Source organism: Rhea pennata, chromosome 8 (assembly GCF_028389875.1).
Source record: "Rhea pennata isolate bPtePen1 chromosome 8, bPtePen1.pri, whole genome shotgun sequence".
In the NCBI taxonomy this organism is placed as follows: Eukaryota; Metazoa; Chordata; class Aves; order Rheiformes; family Rheidae; genus Rhea; species Rhea pennata.
Genome location: NC_084670.1, coordinates 10,289,366 through 10,301,418, shown reverse-complemented (window position 1 = coordinate 10,301,418; position 12,053 = coordinate 10,289,366). Strand labels below are relative to the sequence as shown.

The window sequence follows — 12,053 nt, the reverse complement described above, 5'->3', positions numbered from 1 at the left end:
GGATCTTGCATCTGTATTTAAAAATTCAGTAATTTTGACATCTTCAAAGCAGGTAGTGAATAATGAATCAGAACTGCCCTTACTTCAACTTACTAAGGGAAATGATAAATGGAGCATGAATACAGTAAAATAGGAGTAGAAAGGCTCTTTTATTAAAGTGATCTGCTGTTCAGATCATGACAGCCCTAACCACATTTCTTTGGATTACTCCCATGCTACAACCCCATCAAGAACAGAAAGAAGGCATTATCAAGGAGCAAAACCACCTCCTTGGAGCAGAGCCCTAGGAGAAGACAAGCCTCTTCTAGAAACATCTTGTAATTCCCTTAATGGGGAGAGTTCACACCCAATACTTACGAGTTGCTGTTGAGGCAGACCCCCAAAATAAAACCTTATTGTTTACCTGTAGTGCTCACTGAACAATCATCAAATCCAAAGAGCAGGCTGAGAAAGTATGTACTGACAATAAATATTACAGCGACTGACGCCTGCAGTTACACTAGCAAACACCACCACTGTTCAAATTGTTGTATCTGGTCATGGTTAAGGGTAGCATGAAACATCTGTTACAATCCCTGCTCAAAAGTCTTGGTCTCCTTCTAACAGCAGGATGAGTTGCTTAGCCTTCTTGCCTCCGTTTCTCACTTTGGCAAGGGAGGGAATGCTTGTCATCTCCATCAGGCTGACAAAATGATTAATGCTTGTAAGGTAGTCTGGACGTGACTGGTAATCAGTCAGTGCTAAGAACTGTTATTCCTATTGATGTGGGAAGTATTTCAGTGCTGCTCCTGGGAAGCTCCTGGCTGCCTGTTGTTTACTGGTCTACCTGCACAACAGAGGTATGTTCGTGGTGTGTACAAAGACTGCGTATCACTTAACACTGCTGTAGCATGCCATAGTCCACAGCCATACAGATTGCCTCTGCTAGGAATTAAAACAAAAAAAGCTCAAAGCAAGAATGCTTTGAGATCCCTTTATGAAAGACAGGTTAAAAAAATAGTATAGTCTGTAAGCCAGATTCTTATGAATATTGTCATGTTAAATTAGCTGTGCATATTCACACTAATGCATTTTTTCATATGAGTTCTTGCTAACAATTGAGAAACTGGCTGACGGCTCCATTAGGGTTATTGTGTCATTTCAGGATGCTTTTATTTTAGATAGTAGCTCTCCTGAAATAGGAAGGAAAGCTCTTTTTTGTCCCTTCAAATATCATTTATAGGCTTGGCTGACTAGATGCTGGTCTGAAAAAAATTATTCTATAAAGCATGCAGTAACTCCTCTACATCACTCCAGAATATACAAAAATAAAACCGTGTTTATAATATCCTGTTCCTCAAGATAAACATGAGATGAAGCAACAAGATGGAATTAATATACCAATTAAGTACAACGTTCCCAGAGCAAATCTAAGTCACCGAGCTCTTCAGTCCTCAGAAAAAACAAAAGACACAGAGTATACATGTGTATAAGGAACACCACAACAGAGGAGTCTATTTTAGCTCACCAGCCCTATTGTTTCCTTGATGGAGTCTGCATGGATTCCACACAAATTAAAAAGCACTGGAGCATGCAATTATAATGGTGGAGGGCATTTAAAATGCATTCATTGAGAAGAAACATTGATTGTTATCTCTCTCCAGATGTCAATACACTCCTTTAAATAGCTCCCCTTTTGTCATTTTATTTCAGATTTCAAAAATAAAGCATGCAGCGGTCAGTTACAGGAAGGGAAAATAGCTTGTTCTGATGTGTTTGCACTAAAGTACAACACTCCACTCTGGCAATTAGTTACACTGCTTAAATGACCCAAGTCATCATCTTGCATCAGTGCCAGACCAGCTTGATTGCCACACTCCCGGGACGTCTCCTGACCCTTTCTGCAGTCAGATCAACTTCACAGAACAAGAGATGGGAACTGCCCCAGTTAGGAAGTCCACCAACTGTTTCTGGCTCGCTTCACCCACAGATCAGGTACTATGACTTGTCAGAGTCCTGACTAGGTCTCAATCCTTTTCCAAGTCCACTCTGCTCAAGCTCTGCTATAACTGACATGTATTTAAATTCACTCGGTCTGTGGTTGAAGGTTTCCACTAACTCATAGGTCTCAGAACGATCCGTTGCATAGAAAAGCTGCACCTGATTTGCCAAGCACTGTGCTTCCTGGACAACCTGGAAGTTAAAACAAAGAATGTTACCAATGGTTCTCTGTTGTATTAAGGACTCCTCAATAGCTGAAAGGTTGCAATCCAGTCCTGCTACTCATCAAATGATTCAATTGCCAGTTGTTCTAGTTTTGCAAATCTCTTCACAAATGACCTCCTCCTTGTTGTTAACTTCCTTACACGCCTTAGTGCTGTGTCTGCAAATTAGTCTCCTGGAGAGCATACAATTGAGATCAAAGACTGACACGTCTTTCATGGTTCCTACCCACCTGAAGGCACTGGACATGCACCGAAGTCTCACCTCCCACTTCTTATGGTTGACCATGTTATGTTACAAGAATTGACTGTCTGCTCTGAGTTGTAACAGGGCAAATGCATTACTAGTCATCTTCTCTGCACATAGTTTTAGAACTAGTGTAAGCAGATCAATTACAGTTGGGATACTTTAGTTATCTTGTTCCACCAGCATAATCCCTACTGCTGTTAGTTCCAGCACTATGCTATTACAGATATGCAAACAGCAGTAAGGTCACACATAGGAAAAGGGGCAAAGGCACAAGAAACCTAACGCAGAATTAGGTATCTGAAGATCTCTTGATTTGACTGGCAGCTGGCAGTATTAAGCTTCAGAATATTGTTTTAACTTACTGGCAGGTAGCAACAACCTCTTCATTTAAATCTGCTTCCATTAACAAGCAAAAGAGCCATTTCTAAATTTTTCAAAACAATAAACCATAATATCCGGTGTAAGAAAAAAAAGAAAGAACACATAAGCTACACCCAGTCGAAGTTTGTTGATTTCTTTCCATCTTTCCCTAGATTACTAGATTTCTTTAACCAAGTCCATTAAATAAGACCCGTATTTGAGAAAGGGTCTTTTGAAGACTTTACTTTCATTTTGCTCTTAATTCAAAACTATAGGAGGAGCTGCAGCATAAAATAAAGGAAGCCAACAAGTAAATTTCTCTTACCAAGAACTTAGAGTCCATTTCTGCTGTCATTAGTACTATGCCTTTTTCCTTCTGCAGCTCAGGGTAATGGTACAAGACCAAGTGGCTAGGAGCAGTTTCACCTTGGGTCTGAAGGAGATAAAGAAACCTGTTGGTGTCCCATAGAGAAATCTAGCTTTCTTGCACATCTTAAGACTTGACTGCAAAGCTTTTGCTAATTGCTATGCAGATAGCCATTTTTCAGAGGCCAAAGGTCAGTTCTAATTAACAGCCCATTACTCTGAGTACTTATAGTAAAGAGTGATTGGTAGACTTAGGTCAGGCTCTTTCTTGACTGAAGATCAATATGCATGTAAATAACTTGCAATTTCCAGGAAGGCATATGATTTCCCAGCATTTGGGAGACGTGTATCATGCGGGAGAAAGTTTTTCTCAGTAGTTTGTACAAACAGTTCCAAGAAGTTTGGCCCTTGCTTGTATCTTTCAGTCTGTTTGGCTCTGTATCATTCTCCTTTAAAGAGCAACTTAGTACTTGCAAAAATTGTTAAGCACCTATAATTAATGGCATATTTTCTGTTGATCACTCCTTTCAAATTAAGATAGACAAACCGTTTATTTAGCAAATATATCATACTGATATTATATATTTCGGGATCAGAAATTAGTTTTGGATTTTTATTTTAACCACTCACCTGAATATTTATAAGTGAAGTGAAGTGCAATTCTGTTCCTGACCACTGCCCCACAAAGAATTCATAGCCTTCCTTTCTTGGCAAAGCATACAGAAACTGCAGAAAAGTAATAAAAAATAATTCTGCCTTTCACAGAACAAAATGAACAAGAATCTCTACTGGCCTCCAACATAAACTCTTTAGTGAGAGAACCACAAGAGAAAAGGGGTATCTCTGCCCAACTAAGAGTGATAAGATAGTAAGAACTAGACTTTATGACCCAGGAAAGTCGCTCTAATTTGATAACCCTCTGCCCCAAGGCTTCCTCAGTCAGGGCACCATGGAAAAGCTTGCACCACTGTTTTGTGGATGAGCAGAAGACATTAATCGTCACAGCAGACAAGAAAACAGCATTACATTATCAGTATTATTTCATTAGTAAATCATTGATGCTGGGACCTTTTTTAACATAAAAAAACATAGAAAGACAAAGAAAGAGACAAAGGAAAAAGGAGTGAAGAGACCATTCAGACTCTGACCTATCAGTTCATATTTTACAAAATTAACAGCAAAAATTGTCAAATATAAGATGAGGAGAACTCAAAGTTTTCAAGGCTAGTCCAGGTACTTCACTGTTTCAGAAAAGATATTAAGCATTTTCTCTCAGGAGATTTATAATTTATTTTGCTCCCTATGCTAGGGGCCTGCTCACGTACCACTTTCCCACACCAAGAAAAAAAACAATATGGGAGCAGAAAAACAAGCAAGATATCAAACTGAATGCCAGCGCACTGTGCAGCAATGCACTTAAAACCATAAACAATTTCCCAAGCTCCAAATAATTTAAGAAACCAGATATATTTGATCTTGCTCTTGGCAAGTGCAATATACAGGATCAAACCATCAATCTGGTGAAGTTTCTTATTCAGAAGTACAAAAGCATTCCTCTTCAAGGCAGCTAAGTCTAACTACACTTTGTTTTTATAAAGCAGTGAAGCATTTCATTTGTGTCTTAACACAGTGCAATTTGCACTAAGCCCATGCTTCAATGGGCACATTACTGTAAAGACACTTTATTTTCAAAAGAAAACAATACTAATCCAGCAGCATGTGGTAGGAAACTGCACAAAGATATTCTTTATCTTGTTAGCTGTTCTGCTCCTTTGCAGTTTATTTTCTTCAAAGCAATAGCATGCTTATTCATACAGAAATCTTCTAATTGCAGCCTACAAGATACCAATCAACTCATGTGAGGAAACAACGAACATACATCTTGGGAATCCACTCATTTCTGAAATAATACATTAAGCATTCTCACCATTTTATGCTTTCTTGTGCTGTCATACACTAAGACAATCCACAGAGTATTTACTACACCTAATTTTCCCCTTCCTCCCTCTGTCAAAACTGCTGAATTTCAGTGTTAATAGAACTTGCACTACTGAGTTTTGCAGTGTATGCCACAATCCTTTTTCACAACTCACAGTCCCTTAGAGACAGAGTTGCATTATTCACACTGCAGAGTGCTCACCCAGCTTGACTTCCATCCAAAGATCTCGTATTAGTTTATCAATATTTACTAATCTCAGATTGCCAGTCTGTGAAGAAAGTGTAGCTACATTCATTTACAGTCAGAAAATGGAACTTAACAGACTGCAAGCTTCAGTCTGTTTTGTGGACAGAACACCAACCTATCAATTTCTTAGCTTTTTTCTTTTTAGATAATTCTGCCTTTCTTCTGGCAGTAAACAAATGCGAAAAAAAACCCAGGAGCAACTCACATCCACCATCAAACAAGAGAATACACTTTCTCAATGTACTCATGCTTTGCTCATGCACAGTCTTAGAGGGATGGGAGTTGCAAGGGTAAGTTCTTTTCTATGCAACCACTGTGACAGAGCTGTGATCTGGGTGCAGTCCAAGGTATCTTTTAAATTTGTGCTTATTCCATCCCCCGGGCTCTCTTGCCAGGTGCAGAGAGGGAAGCAGGCAATGGTGACACTTCAGCTATAACTAAGCAACAATTCTTCCAGGTTCCCTTCAAGTAGCCCTGACAAAAGTCTGTCATGGACACAGGCCCTATCCATGGGACAGAAAAGGCCTGCTGCAGAATGAAATATCATCCACATTCAGCCAGAAAAAACAAAACAAAACAAAACAAAACAAACACAAATCAAACCATACTGGTCATAATTAAGTTAGGTATAACTTGATCCCCAGCTGATCAGATAAGAATGCTTTAAGCAATAAGAAAAAATATGCAGGAGCATCAATGAAGTTGGCCTTCAAGGCTTGGACCTTCACAACACTGCATGGAAAAGCTTTAATCACAAGACATTAATTACAGAAACCGGAGGCGTTTAGCTAAATTTATTCCCTGGGAGATTTTGTTCTCTAGTTTCTGAACTCTATGCATCTTATATCTAGATCAAACCACTTGATATTTATGAATAGTCATAGTCATTGCTTTTATCTGAACACTAAGACAGATATTTGAACACCTGGCTTTTATTAATCAAGTCAATGTATGAGTCTGAATAGCGCAGGGTCAAAAGTTTAAGAATTAGGCATTAGACATGAGAAATTCATTGCAGTTATATGTATACACATTTAAGTTTCCATTATACTTACTGATGGACATTTCTGGGCTCGCTTCCATAATAAATCAAACTTCTCTGCCTTTGAGGAAGGGAAATTAAGAGAAATTAACTTTCCATAACACAAAAGTGCATGCACAGTTATCATTCAGAATCATCTTATTAACCTTTATAGGGTACAACTTGTAGGTATCTAAAGGTCTCACTGTGGGGAACAGTTAACAATGAGTGTATGGAAACATATATTTAGCTCTTTGTTACCCCGATGTCACTGTCATCCCATTTTAACAATGCTGTCTCTGAGAAGCAGCAGCAAACTCAAGGAATCCAAAGCTTTTATTCCTTGGAGGGTGGAAGGCCCACATTTTAGGCTTACATCTTCTTTTTGCAACAGCTCCACTGTATCACATGGTATCTATAGCTGAGCAGGATGACATATCCCTGGCCCCAAATTATGGATTTTACATCAGAAAGTCATCTGTTCTTCAGTACTACAACACAGCTCCGACACTTACTCAAATCACATACTCACTGCTTTGGTTTATATCAAAACCACAAACACATTTGGTAACACTGATGAAACCTGGCAATCTCATTCACCTGACCTCTATGCTGCCCTGAATCTCTTGCCTGCTCTTCTCTTCCCAGCACTATATATTAATTCCTAGCATAAGGTGTTCAGGGAAAAAAAACAGATGCTATTCATCAACACAGAATTCCTCCATGTGTGCTTCTGAGCACTTGAGAACTATACTACTGCATTCTTACAGCCAATAAAAAACTTCTGGCAGAAGACATATAGCTTCTTCCCCTGATGACACCATGAACTACTTCCTTACTTACTCAAGATGTGGTTTGCGTTAAAAAACTTAGAAGCTTCCAAAGCTTCTCTGAAAAAACAGTTCAGCAGAAAACAATGGCAACCCCACTAATGCAAGACCTACACCATCTGATCTTCTAATGTTCAAACAACAGTTGAATTCTGTATCACTTTGTATGTCGTATTTTGCAATATTAAGAACATTGTTGACAATAAAAAAAATCACATTCTTAAAAGATTAGGAGCTGTCAATCATAAAATTAACTGTGCAGATTAAGTTGACTCTGCAGGGTCCACATGACATGACAGCTTTAAATTGAACAATCCCCACCACCATACACACTCCCTGGGAAAAAAACAAACAAACAAATAAACAAACAAAACACTATTAATTTAGTTCACATAGTAGGAAAAATTTACTAGGTAAGAAGCAAAGCAGTACTTTGCTTTACACTAACTAGTTTGAGGCCTTTTGCTCCCTCTGTCCCACCCTTTTTAGTATACAGTGTTCAAACCTGCTCTGAAGATCTTGGCTTTTCATTGGCCCTCTACTGCATTCAAAAAGCAATTCAAAATATTTTCACCACATCCACATGGAAAGCACTAAGATCTCCATTTTTCAGTGGGAAGACTAAGACACAAAGCTGCTTGACTTCAAACCCCATGATACGATCTTCAGAGCACACAGCATCATGGCACAGACCATCACATTTAGAACACAGCCTCCCACTGGCTTCAGCTGTAGCCCTAAGGGCTTAACACAACTGCAAATCAAATAACAGATCGAAAAAAGGAGATGATTTCGAGAAAACAAGGAACACACAGTTTGCACCCAGTTATGAAAGGACAGATTTAAAAGAACAGGATCACAAAGAGACTCTGAAGTTAAAACAAAAAAAAAGAGAGAGAGAGAGAGAGAGAGAGAGAGGGAGAGAGAGAGAGAGAGAGAGAGAGAGAGAGAGAGAGAGAGAGAGAGAGAGAGAGCCCCTCAGATTAACAACAGATTAACAACAACTATCATTTTTTAAATTATTGGGAATAAGAAATAAGATCTTATCATAGGAAGCACCACACAATCTCAACGAAAGATAGTGCTATCAATAATTTTAAATGAAATTAAGTCATAAGCTATTAACTAAAAGCAGATTATTAACTAAGTGCTCTAACACTCCTACATTAAAGCTCTAGGCTAGCTGCCTGTGCTGCAGGGAAGAGGAAAAAAAATGAGCCATTTGAAAAGAATTTATATGGAAATATAAATGCTACCTCAGAAGACAGTAGGGCTCTGCAAAGACTCTTGGATGTTCAAAATAAAAAAAGCCTGAAATTCAGGCCAGGTGTGCAGAAAGAAGTACTAGCTTTATTTAGACCAATTGATGTAAATGAGAGGAGAAAAAAAAAGGATAAATGTTTTTGGAAACAAAACCTTTCTTTCAGTCAGTATATCACTTATCCAAAGTTAGTTCTTGGAACCCCATTGTCCTTCAGTGATTAGTTTTAAAAGCAACAGAATCACAGCTAAAAAGGAGAGCTTTTTACACTGACGTCTAGAATGCAAAAGTACAACAGAATTACTTACAGGAATAACAGCATAAACTGTGTCTTTTGCAGAAAAATACTGGTTCCAAATCTGTAGAAAACAAAGGAAATCAGCTATAATTAAAATTCAGATATTAAAATCTAGCATCCAGAAGTAACATTAAATGCTTTAAATAGAATTCCATTTGTCAACTGATTTTTGACCATAAGCAGTTTAACAGCTCATTTTTCCTCTATTTTTAATCAAGCCTGACTGACTTTCCTGCTAATGCAATACGCTCTCACTGATGTTCCTGAGTACTTGCACCAAATGTCAGATCTCAGCCAGATAACAGAAACAAGCAGTCAGCTCAGAGGCAGCTCAAGATTTACTAGCATACAGAAGTACTCTGACATTTTTTACATCATGCAAATGACTTTTTTTTTTTTTAAGTAAAAAGAACATACAGAACTTTCAACAGAACACAGGCATTTGTACCAGTCTCTGTTCACGTAATCTTTTTCCTCACCATATGAGTTATCGCTATCTACATAAAGCTTTCAAAAAGTCCTTAATAAATGGACAAGTAAAATTCCAGAGTCCAAGACTTTTGTAGTTGCTGCTCCTCAGCCCTACATAACTAACGAGAATTATCAGTAAAATCTTTAAACAAGGAAACAGAAACAGAGAAGTTGGAAGGAAACTTAAGAGTTATCAGATTTACTCCCTGCTGTAACTGGTCTGACACCATCCTCTGCAGAGCACATAATCAATTCTGTAACATTATTGGGAGAGTAGTTAGGCTTCTGCTCTGCAAGTCCTGAGAGAATGCTCTGGTGTGCAAGCTGATCCCTGTAAGATCCCTGCCACTAACAGGATGTCCCCTTACCTGCCTTCAAAACTGACAGGAGTTTGCTGATGGCGATTCAACTGCTACGTATTAAACGATCACAACAACAAGGTTTACAGTACAGACAATTCTTGAATGACTGAGTCCAGATGTGAATTGATTATTATAAAGGAGGTACTTTGCAGGTGGACTTACTTAAGTATGTACAAGACTATTTTCTACTATTAGCATGCATATGAATGCGGTTTTTATAAATACATATCCATACCTATGTTTCATTTTTCAGTCATACAGCTATGTAAGATTTCTATCATTACACACAGATTACTATTAAGCATAGATGTGGAACAAGGTTCATTCCATTTAAATCCATCACCTGTTTTATTTCCTCTGCTGATTTTTCTTTCACCATCTCAACATGAAGAATTGAATCAAGAGTCTGCAAGACAGAGCATAAGGAGTCTGGCATAACAATATGTTCTCTGGTTCATGTGAGAATACAAAATGAATGGATGCAATTACAGGGAGCAAAATCAGAATACGGGAACTAAATTCAATTTACACTATGCCTCAACATTCCTAATTGCCAAAGAAACTGGTAAATCATAAATAGTAGAACTGAAGAGTGGGTTCATGCACTGAAGCGGGATACAAGAGCTTCTGCCAGGACACACATTACACTTTGGTCCAGTACTACAGATCTCTAATGGCAGCAGCAAGATGAGCTGCAGCCTTTCCCCATCAGCCTTTTCAGATATATGCTCTGTTGGCAGCTTTGCACAGAAAATTTGCAGAAACAGCAAAATGTTAGTGAGAATAAAACCATCCTTCTGCCCCTCTGCTGACTGAACTTTGGAAACACGTCTATACACAGTAAAAGCAGCTTACCCTTTTTCAATTTATTACTGTGTACGCTCAGTACAGACTCCCTAACTAGCAGGAATTCAGACAGAAAGAACTGGATAAGGAAAACTCAGAGCGCCAAAAGTTTTCAGACCTGAAGTTGATCCCAATACTAAATAAAAACTTACAATGAACTGCAGCACAAGGAATATTAATTCTTCTGTCTCAGGAAATTCTTGGTTAAACCATTGATGGTAGCAATCACAGTTAACATACATCCTTGATTTGACAGTACATCCTTTCCTAGCATTCAGGTTCATTTGCCTTACCTTGTCTTTTGTGAATCCTCCCTTTGATGTCTTTGCGCCAAAAGCTTCTGCCTAGAAGAAAACATTTTTTTTAATAGCTAATACTTTAACACCAGATTGCCTTTCCAGCCATGCATAGCATGCGTGCTGATAAGCTTTTTCAAGTATGCACTCATCTTTGAGACAAAGATACTTGGAATGTGTTTTATTAAAGTAAATTACTGATGAGTAAATGAGATGAGTGACTTAATGCGAGTTATGAATTACTAGGTCATCGCACATTTTGGACCTAGTATTATTGAACATTTTTTTCATTTACTACAGGATGACGAAAGCAAGATCATGCCACTTCACCTAGCCAAACTAATCTGGAATGGATCAAACTCTTAAACAAGACACAGAACCTCCAACCTGAAAAACAGCAAAATAATATGCTAGAATACAAAATAATGTTTTTAGGCACCGGAGAGTGAAGCGTGGCTCGTTACCAGGCCGGATGCTGCGTATTAGTCGTGTGATGCAGGTGCAGCACAAATGACAGCTACAGCTTCACCACAGGCAAATTTCAGGGCGCGCCGGCCTTGCCTTTTCATCCACGCGCCTGATGAACTCCGCTTGCTTGGAATAGCCCACAGGCTGCTTTTTCACTTCACTTCTTTTCTCCATACGGGATTCAAACACATCCGGGCTGGACCTGAACCAGAAAAGCGGCTGTTAACGCGACCGACTGATTCCGCTCAGCCCTCCCAAGCGTCTCCGGCGGCACCGGCTCACGCCCCCTCCTCCCGTCCCCGCAGCACCGACATCGCTACGGCCGCTGCCGCGCGAGCCTCGAGGCGGCGCCTCGCTCCACTCGCCGCCGTTTTTCCTCACGAAGCCGAGTCGCGCGCGGACTAACGGCCGCGCTGCATCCTGCCGCCGCCGCCGGCGGCCACGCGAACGGCGACTACGGCGCGAAACACAAACAACGGCGACGCCGCGGCCTTCCCGCCGCCGCCGCCTCCCCCGCACCTGCGCAGCTCCTGGAGCTTGTGGCGGTACTTCCCGTAGAAAGGGTTGTCCTCCAGCGCCGCCTCGCCCGGCCCCGGCCCCGGCCCCGCCAGCTCCCGGCACGGCGGCGCCAGCAGCCCCAGCGGCCTCAGGGCGGCGCGGCTCCGCAGCGCCGGGCCCCGCCACAGCCCCCAGGCCTGCTGCAGCGCCGCCGCCATGGCTGCCCCCTCGGCTCGGCTCGGCCCGGCCCGGCCCGGCTCGCCCCGCCCCGCGGCGGGCGCAGTCGCGGCCTTCCGCCGCCGCCGCCGCCTTCCCGGCGCCGCTTCCTCCGCCCGCGGCC

At 40.7% G+C, this 12,053-nt stretch overlaps 1 protein-coding gene across 3 annotated transcripts; it reads right to left on the bottom strand.

The window, feature by feature from the left end:
- Positions 1 to 1,658: 1,658 nt before the first annotated feature.
- On the bottom strand, positions 1,659 to 11,955 carry ATPAF1 (ATP synthase mitochondrial F1 complex assembly factor 1). 3 transcript variants are annotated; one of them, XM_062580901.1, is made up of 9 exons: positions 11,735 to 11,955; positions 11,309 to 11,417; positions 10,745 to 10,795; positions 9,949 to 10,011; positions 8,783 to 8,833; positions 6,418 to 6,465; positions 3,808 to 3,903; positions 3,137 to 3,244; positions 1,659 to 2,172 (listed from the first exon to the last, which is right to left on the bottom strand). In XM_062580901.1, exons 1-9 carry the CDS (start codon positions 11,929 to 11,931, stop codon positions 1,978 to 1,980), a joined length of 918 nt encoding a protein of 305 aa, XP_062436885.1. In that variant the 5' UTR covers positions 11,932 to 11,955; the 3' UTR covers positions 1,659 to 1,977. The 3 variants fall into 3 exon arrangements, with proteins under 3 accessions (XP_062436885.1, XP_062436888.1, XP_062436887.1); XM_062580904.1 differs by lacking the exons at positions 11,309 to 11,417; positions 11,735 to 11,955 and adding an exon at positions 11,212 to 11,280; XM_062580903.1 differs by lacking the exons at positions 11,309 to 11,417; positions 11,735 to 11,955 and adding an exon at positions 11,187 to 11,279.
- Between the last annotated feature and the right edge of the window lie 98 nt (positions 11,956 to 12,053).